The 16,279-nt window shown below is 31.4% G+C and overlaps 1 protein-coding gene across 1 annotated transcript; it reads left to right on the top strand.

Annotated features, from left to right (window-relative positions):
* Positions 1–5,808: 5,808 nt before the first annotated feature.
* On the top strand, positions 5,809–15,991 carry LOC143201024 (uncharacterized). Its single transcript, XM_076411871.1, has 5 exons — positions 5,809–6,197; positions 9,657–9,820; positions 10,695–10,921; positions 10,980–11,087; positions 15,825–15,991. Exons 1-5 carry the CDS (start codon positions 5,869–5,871, stop codon positions 15,945–15,947), a joined length of 951 nt encoding a protein of 316 aa, XP_076267986.1. The 5' UTR covers positions 5,809–5,868; the 3' UTR covers positions 15,948–15,991.
* The last annotated feature ends 288 nt before the right edge of the window (positions 15,992–16,279 follow it).

Raw genomic sequence — 16,279 nt, forward strand, 5'->3', positions numbered from 1 at the left:
GGTCAAAAGTGAGCTCGCGCGGAACCCACTTTGCACAGAGGTTTCTCATACCCAAATATTCGTGAATGATATGATGTACACGTTGAGTTGATATCTTTAGAGCTATTTCTTTCAATTTAAATTTAAGGTCACTCAAAACCATTTTGTGGATTTTTTTAATGTTTTCGTCGGTAACAACAGCTTTTAGGCGTCCACCGCATTCATCGTCTTCGGTGCTCATTTTACCACGTCTAAACTTTGCATACCAATCTTTGATGGTTGATTTTCCTGGGGCAATGTCTGAGAACTCGGCATCAAGCTAAGTTTTTGCCTCAACTGTACTTTTTCCCTTTAAAAGGCAACCTTTTATCAGGACGCGAAATTCCTCTTTATGCATTTTTTTCACAATAACAAAAGATGATTCACTCAAAATGCTATAATTCACAAACTAATAATCCGACAGCTGTCAAATTTATACGCGCATCTTTTGAGAGTTAGGGCTAACTAAAAACATATGGGTTTAATTCTAGTAGCGCCATTTATGCGTGAGGCCGGCGACAGGTTTACTGATCAGTTAACCTGTTATTTAAAAGTTTCCCATTATACATATTTTTACTTGGCTTGGTGATTCAGACGCGCAAAACTTAGTTACAAATTAATTATGGAAGAAATTATAATTATAATTCCAATTATTTAAGCTAGATTATATAAATGCATCTTAAAGGATTTACAATACATGGTGTTACCGTGTATTAAAATACATCAGGTAGATTTTTAACCAAGCTCATGTTCGAAGTGTGAACAAAAATTCAGTGCATTAAAAACGTCTGAATTTGCTTCCAGTGAACCCAATTTGTAGTAATTTTACTCTTTTTTTTTAATTTATAGAAAGGGGTAGCCGAAGGTTATCGAATGGTGTACGAAGTTTAATATCAACCATGCTTCATCAATTTCAACATATGAATAGTGATTTCGAACTTTTTGGAAGTGCTGATTGTGACACCGAAGGTAAAGAATGTTCTGAACAGGCAAGAAACAATTGAAGACGATGACGGTCTTAAGGCATTACTCGGCATGCAAAAGCTGTGAAAACATATTTGAAAATATTAAAATGGGAAGTGCTATGCCACCCTCCGTATTCTCCAGACCTTCCAGCTTTTTCTGATTAATAGTTGTTCCAACATATGAATCGTTATCAATCTGAGTAGTATTTCAGTTCTTATGAAGATGCTAATAAATGGGTCGATTCGCGGATAGTCTAAAAAATACAATTCTTTCGAGATGGAATTCATAAATTCCCTGAAGGATGGGAAAAAGAAGCGGCTGTCGATTGACAATACATCATACCGATTTTTCACAACAAATCTTCAAATGAAAAATACTTTCAAAGTAAATTATATTTAAATTAGAATAGTATCTAGAATTAGAATTAGATTATAAATTGTACAGTAGATCACTTACATGTTGTTGACCTTCTAGGAGATTAATAAAAAAAAAATAAAATAAAAATAATTTGGTTTGATTTGACTGAAAACAAGATGATCAAAAAGTATCTCCAAGTCAACATCCATGGAAGGTGAGTGTTTAAAAAGTTTTAAACAGTTAAACATAATTCAACAAGTTTAAAAATAAAATTATATCAAACAAATTTCTATATATGTATGTCTATTGTTTTATTTTTAAATATATCAAAAAAAAGAGTTAATATTGAGTTAAAATAATGAGTTTGTGAATAAACAAATAGTAAACAGTTTAAAATTGTGGAAAAGAAATAGGTAAATGGGTTATCGCAGATTCAAGGAAGGGCTCACTCGTAGCCTTTATCAGTCGCTGGTAATCTGCTTTTCCTATCGACGCCCAATCTGTATACATAAGATAATTTCCTTATGAAAAATCCATGTAGCGACGCGTGTTTAACCTAGAAACTTTAGTGAAAGTGGTCCGACAAATTGATGGATTTGGGCGTTTTGTAGCTTGTAAGGTTTGTACGCCGGACAAAAAACTGACAGTCAACTTTCTTTCGTGGCGTTTTAGAACTTTAGCTGTTGTATTTTTTTCCTTGCTCATATCGTAGAATGATGAGATTGCTTCTTACCCTGCTGTTACTTTTTAATTATTGTAGTGCTCTCTTTGTTTTTTTTTTGATATATTCGTATAAAATGGAGAGATGGAAACTACAAATAAAAGAAATTTTTCTACAATATAGAGGCTTTGATATATTTTTCGCTAATTTTTAATAAAAAATGGAAAACTAGATTAAATTGACAACTCAAAGAATTGAATTTAAAATTATATATGCAATAGGTCTAAAAATAACCATTCAGAATAGTTTGAAATTTCTTGCTTAAATTTCTATATATAGTGTACATATTTAAGATTTTATAGATTTATAAAAGGCATTTAGCAAAAGATGAAAAAAATAACAAGAACTTTACAGAAGAAACGTACTTAATTTTTTTATAACATTTTTATTATATATGCTGAGTACAATCTTAATTTACAATTAATTTATTACTACTTTTCCTATATACTTGGATTAATTCACAAGCAAAACAAGTGCGAGTTAAATACATCAATATATATATTCCTTAATTATAATATTTTAATAACTTAAGTTATAGTTTAAACTAAAGGTATACACTTTATATAAGTTCGTTTGGTTTGGTTCGCTTCAATCTTCTGATATAGTGCGCACTCTCCAGTAGCTGTATTGCTTCCACGTTAGTATGATTTAATAATTTTCATTCGTTTTTTAATGCGAAATCTTGGAGAACTTCGCGAATCCATTTGATTTCCAGGTCATCGTGCAGTTCTTCGTTGGTTACGTAGCGAAAATCGAAGAATTTTGTTTTGACAGCGTTGGATGACTAGTGGATTTGAATTTTTCTTGCAGCCCCATATTTACACCCATAGGTCCAAATTGGCTTTACGATTGTCTGATAAATCAATCTCTTTGATTTTAGACCAAATTGAGACTATCTTCCGACTAACCAGTAGAGTTGTTTTATTTTGATTCTAATGTGCTTTTTGTCTAAGATAATGTTAAACACGTACTTAATACATTTTTAAGTTCCATTGAGCCATCGTTAATTCTCATAATAGAATTTATAATCAACTTACTTCTGATTTTTTACAGAGAAGTAAATTGGAATGAGATTTTGAAGACATAAAAATATTTTAAATTCAGAGCGAGACATATAGAAATATATAGATATATCGATAATATCTAGATATTCATATTGCTATTATGGTTAGTAATTTTAATTAAATTCATTTGTTGTTACTTTTAAATAACCATTGAGAAAACGATATAGCAACATTTACAATCAATATCAATCTACTGGATTAGACAGAGCATTAAAAATAAGATCTAATTAACAACTAAATTTGATGTGAACATTTAAAAACACTAGTTGGTATTGCACTAATAATTTGTTGGTATTTCAACAATCAGGAATCAAACTCAGAAAATAATTACAAACTAAAGTTAGAAAGACTCTTCCGTGTATTTATCTCAACAGATCAAAGAGCATTCACGTAAAAACATCCGTATATAAACATAATATTTAACCCCTTTCACTTGATTGGAATCGTTAATGGAAACAGAAGCATCTACATGGATATATATGGTACATTTCTTAGAAACGACATGTTCCGATTTTATCAGTTTTATCGATGCTGCAAAACGTTCAAAACCGCCAGGTACCGTGTACCATAAAAAGTAAGGAATCCTGGAAATGGATAAAAAATAAGTGGTGACATGCATATGGGCAATCCAGCCTATGTAAAAAGATTGTATCTTGTAATAGTTATGTTTGTTTATCAAATACCATACATTTTGTTACATAGAATGATATAAACACGTATAAATAGCGATAAGTATAGCAACTAATTTCTATTAACAGGGAATCTATGTTGTCTCTTCTATAATCTTTTAAGAGGTTTAGTGTGATTTATTATTTGAAAATTAATAATGTCTTTAACAGATCAATTGAAAAGTCCCAGACCTGAAACATAGACGGTGCTACCAGAACTAAAACAATATGTTTTTTAGTTAGACCGAAACTTTAAAAGATGCGTGTGTAAATTTGACAGCTGTCGGATCATTAGTTTGTGAATTATAGCATTTTGAGTGAAGCAACGTTTGTTATTGTGGAAAAAAAACACGGATAAAAAGGAATTTCGCCTGTTGATAAAATATTGCTATTTGTAGGAAAAAAATACAGTTGAAGCAAAAACTTGGTTTTATGCCGAGTTTCCAGACACTGTCCCAGGAAAATCAACCATCAAAGATAGCTATGCTAATTTTAGACGTGATGAAATGAGCGCCGAGGACGATGAACGGAGTAGACGCCCAAAAGACATTTAAAAAATCCACGAAATGATTTTGAATGACCATAAATTTAAATTGAATAAAATAGCAGACACTTTAAAGATAAAAACTGAATGTGTACATCATATCATTAACGAATATTTAGCTATGAGAAAGCTCAAGAATGACCATTAACAGCGACTATTACAAAGCGTCATTGGACCGTTTGAAGGACGAAATCGCCGAAAAACGGCCGCGACCGTGTCACAACTCAGTGAAAACGATGGCAAAAATCCATGAATTGGGCTTCGAATTGCTTTCTCATCCACCGTATTATCCAGATCTGGACCCCAGCGGCTATTCCTGTTATCAGATCTCAAAAGAATGCTCGCTGGGAAGAAGTTTTCGTCGAATGAAGAGGTGATCGCCGAAACTGAGGCCTATTTTGAAGCAAAGGATAAATCGTAGTACAAAATGACATTGAAAAGTTGGAGGGTCGCTATAATCAGTGTATCACCCTTGAAAGGAATAATGTTGAATAAAAAAACCAAATTTTGCCAAAAAAAATTTACTATGGTAGGCCGGGTTCTTTTCAATTGACCTGTTAATTATAACATATGAGTTAGATAATTAGTTAGACATTAAGACGTTATAGAAGAATATTTTGATTATATTTTCTGGGGTATTTCTTTTCATTTACAATTATATACTTATATTCCATTATTTTTGTTATATTTGTGTACGTATATCTGTCTATATATTTTATATAATTACATATCTAATATATTTATATTATTTAAATTTATGTATATTTTTCATTTATACTTTATTTTAATAAATTAATTTAAAAAATTAAATTTAGTTTTCATTTGGATACCATTTCTTCTACACTATAATTTTAGTTTTGCTTGATATTTTCTTTTAAAACTTTTTAATGTTTTCTATTTATAACAAAATACAAAATCATGTTTTTTTTAATTTCTATTAATTGAAACTAAATATATCTGTGGTTTCCTTTTAGATGAACCTTTTCCACCATTTATCTTATTTTAAAGATAGAATATTGTATACTTCTTCCCTTCCTGATTTTTAGACAATTTTCTATGATTTTTAATAAGCTTTTTTATATATGATGTAGAAATTAATACGATAAGGTATAATTTGGAAACTCCTATCCGAGTAAATTATGTAAGTACATCATAATTAATTATGTTTTAGTAGCTATTCAACACATTACAATAATTCACAAGTACATTTAGCAGACCATTAATATCGACTAGTTATTATGCAGAAATTATTGTCATTGTACTCATTATTATGCAACTATGTAAATGTACAATGAACAACCATCGGTTGCATAAAATAACATCAAATTTCTAATTACGTACGGTTCAACTATTTTGGTCTCCATCATACACCATACAGTAAAGGTATCAAAAGTAACGAAGCATTTCTTTTTATGTCATACATCAGTTTGACTTTTACTTTTATATTGTATACTTGTCAATTACCTGACACCTATTATTATATTTTTTATTATACATCTATAATTATTATCGCGGTATTGCCGTTTTCCAATGCACGAAAGCACTCAAGCCAAAGACAGCAAGTCTGTTGAATTCGACGAGAAGAATATCGCGAATGAGGACGAGTTCTGTGAGGGTAACCGACGGAGAGACGATAGATCCCTCTCTATAGCATCCGATGTCCAAAGCAAAATCCTAGCATCGACAATGTCGTACCTGTTGGTGAAGGAACGGCCACAGTCAAATAGTTTCCTGCTAGATTTAGTGAGAAACGAGATATGCTTTAAGGTCGATCAAGCGATTAGTGTAACTGAGACGTATGACGTTCTATGTGAAAAGTACGAAGTGCATCCACGAAGGGATATATGTGATAGAAAACGGTATCATATTTTACATTTTAATTTTTAATATATAGACATAACAGGTCAACTGAAAAGTCCCCAACCTACCAGAGCAAAACACTTTTTTCTTTTAGCAAAATTAGTTTTTTTATTTAACATAATTCCCTCCAAGGGTGATAAACTGATTATAGCGACCCTCCAACATTTCGATACTATTTGTTCTTTGCTTCAAAATGGCCTCAGTTTCGGCGATCACCTCTTTATTCGACGAAAATTTCTTCCCAGTGAGTCTTCTTTTGAAATCTAAAAACAGAAAATCGTCACTGGGGCCAGATCTGGAGAATATGGTGTGTGAGGAAGCAATTTGAAGCCCAGTTTATGGATTTTTGCCATAGTTTTCACTGAGTTGTGACACGGTCGCGGCCGTTTTCCGGCGATTTCGTCCTTCAAGCGGTACAATAACGCTATGTCATGGTCGCTGTTCATGGTCTTTTTCTTCTCTTTTTCCAAGGTAGTAAATGAAAATTATTCCATGCGCATCCCAAAATACCTTACTTAAATATGATTGGACTTCGGAGTGAAATGGTGGACCCATGTTTCATCCATTGTCACATATCGACCCAAAAACTCGGATTTATTACGCTTGATTATCTTCAAACACTGCTCCGAATCATCAACTCGTCATTGTTACTATGTTGGGTTTACTACTAGTACGCCACAATACGATACCATACATCCAAATAGGCCCAAGAACTGACTTATACAGCGATACCTTGTTATCTAAAGATAATTTAGATGTATGTTCTATGAACCAGTACCTCTGGTTCAGTTTAAGCTCAGTTTTTCTTGTTCTTGTTCCTGTTCCAATAACATTCTTGAGCCCCTTGTTGTATAGTTTCTCGAAATCTTTAGATATGAAGTAACAGACTTATAGGTCTATAAGAGGACAGGTCTACTACAAGCATTTTTCCTGTTTAAATAATGAGTGATAAAATAGTAAAACACTGCAAAAACTGGAATCTAAACAACCAAGATCATCAAGAACATAGAATTTCTTGGTTCTAAACTGTCATATGTTTGATGTATGTGCCTCTTTAAATTAATTTCCAAGGATTTATTTACTTGTATTAAAGCGCATCGGGTACATTTGTAATTAACTTCATGTTGAAAGATTCACATTTCACATTCACATTATGGGTTATTTCGGCCAAGTGAGAACAAAATTATTCTGGCATATATAATATGTATTCTATATTATTTAACAATTTGAATATATGAATACTGGTTTATTAATAGTGGCAATTTCAATACTGAAGAAACCATCAAAGGGTATCGGTATCGACTATTATTGATGCGTTTGAGCCGAGAACTGCGCGAGACAACAATGTTATTCTTCAGCATTGTTCCGACATGTAAGTCTTGACCTGTTTAAGCAGCGCTCCACGTCTTATGAAGATACCAAAAAATAGGTCGATTCATGGGTAGCTTCAAAAGATATATTGTTATCTCTAGATGGAGTCCGTAAATTGTGTGAACGATAAGAAAAAATAATGGCTATCGCTGGACATTACTGTGAATAGAATAGATTGCAACGATTTTTCACAGTAAATATTTTGTAATATATAATTTAAAGGCCAATGATATATATCTCGATATTTTGTAGAATTTAGACTTTCAAATGTTCATTTAAACATCAATTTTCCGAAACGACAATGATCTAACCAATTCTGACTCCGGCATTCACTCAAACTCATTACCAAAACCACTACTAATATTCGAAAAGACTTTACCGTCTTCGGAAGTAAGAAGCAAAATATTACAAAAATTACATTCCGGAATCTTCATATTCAAAACAAAATAAGCTTTACTTGATTAAACATATGACGCTATCTTTATATTAAGAGCGAAATAATCAATGGACTTTCAAATGCACTATAGTAGGTCTTTATTGAATAATCCTTACTTTTTTCCTCCCTATATACTAATGAATAAATTTATTAACTTACTGTATTACAGTTTCGATTTACGTCCTTCGTTAGTCATTTTTCGGTTATTTCACAATTGTTAAAACAGTTGTCAAATAAACATTTATATCTGTACTAATATTTATATTATATTTATGTTTTTTTTAAATAAATGTTTTCAGTTAGGGATATTACCAACAGAATTTATCACCAACGCTGTCTCATGTAAAAAAAGCGAACTTCAACAATATAATGTTATTGAAGCTTCTTTTGTGAATTCGCAAATTAGTTCTCTCTTGACTTTTTCACCTTTTATATGCGCTATAAATTAATAACTGCATTGTAAACGTATTATATAATATTAACAATACTTCTTAGTATATAACTTTTAATACTTGGGTCCCATCCAAGCAACGAACGGAATATTGTTCTTTCATGTGAACATTTTTCTTTGGGAACATTTTTCGTACGTTTTACATCATCAAATCGCATGATTATTACAAAATCCAAAACTGGTGATCACAAATTAGTTGTTTTTCACGAAACAGTATTTAATTGCATTACAAAATTTTAAATATATCTAATCAAGTTGCATAAATTGGACATATTTACAAACTACCAATTAATATACTATGTCGTTCAAAAAGTTGAAATTGAAATGGACAAATATAATATGATCATTAAAATGACTATTATTTGGTTTCCCTTTAGATAGAAAAAACCTAATACCAACACACTAGTTTGGGTTTATTTATTGGTAACAATTGACCAAGTCCACAGAATAACAGATGCTATTGAAAAATCATTTGTGGTATATCACAAATGGAGAATATTACGATGGCTACATTTTCTGATGATACTGTGATTATAGCTGTCGAAGACAATAGTGAAGAAGATACACGAAAATTACAACAGGCAAGTGACAGTATAAATAATTGGACACAAGCTCGGAAAACAAAAATTAACGAAAGTAAATCTGTGCATGTGCAGTTCACCTACAATCAGATTGTACAAGCACATAACATTAAATAGTACTCATCATTCCATATAGCAACAACGCTAAATATCTCGAAATGAATATTAATGCACAACTTCGCTGGAAGGAACATTTTTCAGAACAAAGTCGTGAGAAGTATTGTGGGCGCACCTAAATACTGGAGGACTGACTACCTACATCGAGACCTTCAGCATTGACATATATAAACATTATTTCATCAAAAACTGAGATAGGGGCGATCGGTCCTCGTACTTATATACCTAGATTTAAGTTATCATAAAGACAAATTGTAGATTAGTCGGAAACGACTAGTAACAATGTAATAATTGAATAAAAAATTATTAAAAAATTAGTTTCCCTCAATTCCAGTACACGGGATTGTATTTTAAATGGTTTTCATATTAAACTTTGCTTAACCATGAAATATTAGCCATATACTTATGAAAGATTAATCTTTTAATAAATGTACTTATATTTAGTAGAACAATATTTTTGAAATATTTTAATAATCGCGATTTCTTAACATACATTATTTAGACGGCTGAAAATGAATCAAATACGTGAAACTTATGCCAACCATCATTTGGAGCCAATGAAAATGTTCTCTGCAAGAGATTGTGATGAAAAATATTGCAGTGAATTCCTCGACACTATTGAAGTAGCTAAATTATTAGTTTCAGATATTGCAACGGAGGCTATACGTAAGTAGTGAATAATCATATCAAATAGTTTAACAGAATGGGAGTATAAAAGACTACTTCCTCTACTTCTAAATTCATCCCTTAATTAGTCTAAATCATTGAGTAACCTTGCCTTATCTAGACAAAACATAATATGCTCTAAATTTCTAGCCACAATGACATTCAAGGTAATGAAACTTTTAATAGATTAGTTTAGTATCAAGCTATCAAATTGTCTATCTAGTCATAAAAACAGTAACAAAGTCAAAACATTTTAGCAATCTAAAGTTTTTCAAAAATAGGCTTTAGAGAAAATTACTTGAAATGAAATCACTGCCTGTTTCGCTTACATTTTATGCTAGAAAACTACTAAGTGATTCTTCTGTTGAGGCATTTGACTACATAGAACTTACGGAGAAGAATATCCGGAATAACAAAATGATTTCTCTCAAATTGCGGTTCTATAGATACAATTTTTACACTCGGTCAGTTTATGGAAGTGTGCGATTGCAATTTTTATTGATATTTATTCTGCTTTCGTCTGTTTACGTTTGGACCTGTGTATCGGTGTGAGTTGTCGACTTTATAAGCAATACAAGATTGGTTTTCACCAAATAAATCTTATCTTCACTGTTCTAAGCTGATTTAGACAGGTTGGTAGAATGAAGAGTGAACAAATTCCTCATAAATGTGTGAATCCTGCCTTTTGAATTGAAGATATAACAACTTCCAATAAGAGTTCTGCAGCTCTAACAAAAACCCATTGTTCAATATAAATTAACATCACAATATAGAAATATAGCAAAAGTTGTTTTATATATTTAACTTACAGCTTTTATATTCTTAACAATGTACTTTGATTTTATCAGATATTATCAACTAATTTCTTCAACAGGAAGTTTAAACAAAATGATGCATATCACATACAAACCGAAGATCTCTGTACCACATCAAAAAATATGTACCGAGTGGATACCAATCAAAGACTTCACAATATCAGAAGGCCTGAACCTAATACAAAATTATATTGAAAAATGCGGATATTTCTATAACGATTGGAAATATACAATATTCTATAAAGGATACAGTGATGATACAGCCAGTGCTACGTTTCACTATGAGGTTTTTAAGAGAACACAGAAAATATATACAACTTTAAACTGCGTATTAAAAATTTTAGGTATTATTTAGTTTGCCCTGTCGATTGTATCCCATTCCACAAGTAACCGCAAGTTTATATTTTAATATTGAAGTAAGCAACATAATTCCGGATTATTGTCCAATCAAGGTAAGAACTAAATACGAATAAGAACACAGAATAATCTTTAATAAGCAGCAAGCAAAGGATTGAACAGGCCAATTGAAAATTCCCTGACCTGACACCTAGATGGCGCTATTAGAATTAAATTTATACATTTTTTAGTTAGCCCTAACCCTCGAAAGAGGCGTGTATAAATTTGACATCTATCGGATCATTAGTTTGTGAATTATACTGTTTTGAATAACTTTTGTTATTGCGAAAAAATGGATAGAAAATAATTTCGCCTGTTGATAAAATATTGCTTTTTGAAAGGAAAAAATACAGCTGAAGCAAAAATGCTCGACTTGATGCCGAGTTTTCGGGCACTACTCCAATAAAATCAACCATCAAGGATTGGTATGCTAAGTTTAGACGTGTTGAAATGAGCACCGAGGGCGGTGAACGTACTGAAGGCCCAAAAGAGGTTGTTACTGAGAAAAATATAAAAAAATTCACAAAATGATTTTGAATGACCGTATATTGAAATTGAATGAAATAGCAGACACTCTAAAGATATTAACTGAACGTATACATCATATCATTCACGAATATTTGTGTTTGAGAAAGCTGCTCTGTGTAAAGTGGGTGACGTGCGAGCTTATTTTTGACCAAAAACCACGAGTTGATGATTCAGAGCAGTATTTGATCAAGCGTAATAAATCATGGCTCCATCATTTTACTCCGAAGGCCAATCGACAGTCATCCAAGTGGACTGCACACGATGAACCCGCTCCGAAGCGTGGGAAAATGCAACAGTCGGCTGGCAAGGTTATGGGGGTCTATATTTTAGGATGCACATATAATAATTTTCATTGACTACCTTGAAAAAGGAAGGACCATCAACAGCGGCTATTACATGACGTTATTAGACCGTTTGAAGGACGAAATCGCCGAAAAACTGCCACATTTAATGAAACAGAAAGTGCTGCTTCACCAAGACAATGCACTGTGTCACAAGTCAGTGAAAACGATGGTAAAAATCGAATAATTGGCCTTCGAATTGCCTCAGTTTCCATCGCCGAAACTGAGGCCTAGTTTGAAGCAAAGGACACATCGTACTACAAAAATGGTATCGAAAAGTTGGAGGGTTGCTATAATCAGTGGATCATCCTTGAAGGAAATTATGTTGAATAAATGAAAAAAGTTTGACAAAAAAATGTGTTTTACTATGATAGGCCTAGGACTTTTCAATTGACCTGTTAACCTATCAACATTTCATAACAATTTAACGTTTGGCAAAAGACATCTCCCTGTCTATGGCTATAGAAAAGTACAAGTGGTAGTCAACAAGATCCACAAATGGACTAGAGATCGGAAAATACAATTTGATAGCTCCAAATCCACTTGACGGATGCCCAATGTCTCAAGAAGAATCAGCTAAATACCTCGAAATACCTATCGATAGTAGGTTAAATTGGAACAATCAATTCACATTAGGTTAAAAAAAGACAGAGCAGATCAGAATCAGAGAGAAATCAGAGAATTTTATAGGTTGATAGTAAGATACCTTCAATTTAACCTAAGAACAAAGAGTCTACTAATCTATTTGTCCCGCACTCGTCTTTCATGTGTATTTATGCAAATACATGTATTATGTTTGGTTTAGAAATCACAATATTTTGAACTCAAACAATTTGTAACAATATAGTGCGTTAAAAATCAATGAAGACGATATATTGATCTGCCACATACAGTCAAGATCTAATCCCCAGTTTGCCGACCTCAAGAGAAAGCTCCGTGATAAAGGGAAAAACAATATAGAGAACTAAATAAAATATATCGCTCTTGAAGCAAGTGTCCGTGATGAATTGAATTCGAATTTTTGAGAAAAGTTGTTGTATTATTAGTTTGGTTATTCTGCGCTTATTGGGTGACGTGTTACTGTATTTTAAAATAATCATTGCTGAATATTTAAGCTAGATTTGTAAATGTTTTGAATTATTTTGTAAATAGACATGTTTATATTATATTCTTGTATATACGTATTATAAACATTGCCATTAATCATCAATGAATTTAAAATAATAATCCTGTTGTATTTTAAAACGAGATATTCGATTTGTTACGTTTAATTAATTCTAAGAAACAGTAGAATTTCTAGGAAAAGAAATCGCGTCAAATATCCTGTGCTAACTATAATTCTGAATCTCGATCAGAATTAACACTTATTAAGAATTAACTAACCGATAAGATACCTGGTCACTTGTTCAAATAATGAATATGTTAGTTAAAATAAAATGCTACATATAACGTAAAAATGGAATGAAAGGAAAACCTGAAAATAGGACGAATGGAGTTACACGAGTATAAAACAGTGGTATTAACCAAAACAAGATTAAATATAGACGTTCCATGAACATAACGATATGAAGAATAAATGTTGAATGTCATAAGTGAAGAAATGATCTATATCATATTATTTGATCCCCAACATACCATAGAAAATAAACAGTTTAAGGTTAAAACAAAAAGAGTACTATACGAGGAAGTTGAATAGATTGATGTTCATTATCTTCGTCATGTGTGGTTCCACATTCTCAAATTATCACTCTATGATTCCTATTTTGAGTTGGATGCATCCTTAAATCTTACTTCTTCAAAAATAAATCTGGTCAAACAGTGACGTTACTAGTGCTCGATATCGTGACATGATTCTTTCTAATTAAATTGGATGATACGGATGTGGACGACATGCGATTTCAAGAAGACGATGTCTGAGACTACTGCATGAGACATTTCCTGATCGTGTGGTCGTTATAGATAATAATTTATTTTAAAGGCACCATTAAGTTTATACTTCGCAGCATTTTATAAATAATTTACTCACATATCAGAAATATATTTTCACTTTGGCAGTAAAATAACAGTTTCTGTTGTTTTAATACCATCACCTTTCGTAAGTGGTACAGTCGGTTGGATTTCGGGAAGATTATAACACTGTTCTGTTTCAAATTCATTCAACTAACTTCAAATAAATTACTTACCAAGCAAGAGCACAAATTGACGTTAGATTGGAAATAGTGCTGCAGTTACTCGAAACACTCCTTGGTGTAGTTTACTGGAGATCGCACAAGAGCATCGCAAATGAAACTGTAAGGACATAAAATGTGGATTGAAGGTACTCAAAGACGCTTAGGCATAAATTATTGCAATTAGGAAACAGCCAATCGTTTAAAAACACTTAGTTCGTGCATTCTTCGCACAAAAATCACAGTTCATAGTTTAAAGCCATCAAAGGTGGACTGAATTTGCCGTAAACTAATGTAGTCTACTGGAATTTCAACAGAAGTTTATAGTTCAAGACCTACCGGCATCCAAGACGGATTGCAGTAGCTCAGTTTCTCAGCTGTAGATATCGGAATTTGAAATCACCAAAAGTTGGCAAACTGGCCGAGGAAACTATAGGTGAAACTCACAAATAGTTTTAGCAAAACTGGTAAAAGTTTTCTAATTTTAACGATACTTATTAGTGTTGGGAACTATCAACTGAAATTGACTATCTACTGTTCAGTAATCGACTCCTTTTTACTATCGATTGTTTCAGTCATATTTTTAGTTACTATTTTTGGTTCTACTAGTTTCATTCGATTAATTTTTAATGATCTGGCTCTGTCATCCTAGCCGCGATCTTTACAAAAATGTACCCAATTTATGCTTACACAGATTTGTATGTAATATATATATATATATATATATATATATATATATAGTTTTATGATGTTTTTGGTAGTTTGCTTATAAATAATATATTGTATATTAATATTATAGCATTTTGGTATGATATTTTTCAAGATTGTTAATGTAATAGGGTAAAATGATTAAAATATTTTGACTGATTTTATGGCAATAATAGGTAATATTTAGATTACTCTCTCGATTTTTGTTAAAAAATATTTCCGATCAATAATAAATAAAGCATTTATATCATTTCATTCAGATCATTTCTAATTATGTCATAGATTAGCTTTTTTCTATGATTATGAATATGATTAATTTTTCTTTAGTTTTCAGGTTTTGTTTATGTTTTATTGTATTGTCTATATTTATTATAGTATATTATCTAAAAATGCAATTAACACATTAAAATACAATAAAAAGTTTATGAGGAATGATTCCATTGCATAGAATAATTCAATTCCTTTTTATAGATCCACAGAACATTCAAATGTAAAAGTAATTCTACTTCATTTAAAATTAAATCATAAATTGCATGGTATTTATAATTATTATAACAGTATTCAGTAATATTTTTTCCTTCTCTTTTTTAAAGTTAGTTCGTGAAGGAATTTATACATCTCCGTCTCGCTTATACTACCCTTGGAAAATATAACCATGTATAAAATTAACTGGCCCAAGTAATTATCTCCGACCTTTTCTCTCTCACAATTTATACAGAAAAGGGTTCGTACATCTTCGTCTGATATCACGAATTGAAAAAAACAGTCTAACCGTGCAAATAGTAGTTAGTGTTTTCAGACGCTAGCTTTTTGACTATTGACTGTTTCGACTATTTTGCGTCTATGGACAGTTTTCAGTTGAAAGTTTCCAACGCTAGTAGTTACTAATATAATAGGAATATTTAACTCTAAATACATCACATGGTCAATGCCTATAAATATTGCATAAGTGTTCTAAGTATTCTATCCATATATAACTATCATTGTATGTTAGTATAAAATAACTAAACTACATCATAACCATTTTAAATAACTGTTTTTATTGCAGGTTTATTTTCTGATAGAAGGCTCCAGACAAAAAATGAACCCCCAAAAATTTATTTTGCACGACAACACATTTCTTAGAATTTTAGAGATAAAAATGAAACATTTTCAGACTTTCACCTTTTAAAAATAACATACGATGTACGTGTATCGTTAAATGTAAATATATACAGGAACAAAAACTAATAATATTTTATTTATATATGATGTAAATGCATATATCCAACGCCCAATGCACTTCGGAACAGTAGAATATAGATTTTTTCTATGAAATATACATATATATTTCATATACAAGGTCAAGATTATAAAATATTTTATTGAGTTATTAGTTTTTTTCTAAATAAAAATTATAACAACTTTTTGTACTTTATTACTTCATGTATATGTATTTCCAATCAAGAAATGAAGCTCGGTTTTGCCTGGTCTATACTGTTATTTAATATATGATGGTGGTCT

This window comes from Rhynchophorus ferrugineus, unplaced genomic scaffold, assembly GCF_030347505.1.
Source record: "Rhynchophorus ferrugineus isolate W39M unplaced genomic scaffold, kcgeb_rfMv2 rfM8, whole genome shotgun sequence".
In the NCBI taxonomy this organism is placed as follows: Eukaryota; Metazoa; Arthropoda; class Insecta; order Coleoptera; family Curculionidae; genus Rhynchophorus; species Rhynchophorus ferrugineus.

Excerpts from the sequence above, each read along its gene's own strand:
- LOC143201024 (XM_076411871.1), top strand. The coding sequence starts at position 5,869 with ATGCACGAAAGCACTCAAGCCAAAGACAGCAAGTCTGTTGAATTCGAC. Across the intron at positions 9,821-10,694 it reads TATTGCAACGGAGGCTATAC|GAAGTTTAAACAAAATGATG; the intron begins GTAAGTAGTGAA and ends TTTCTTCAACAG. Across the intron at positions 11,088-15,824 it reads CGGATTATTGTCCAATCAAG|GTTTATTTTCTGATAGAAGG; the intron begins GTAAGAACTAAA and ends TTTTTATTGCAG.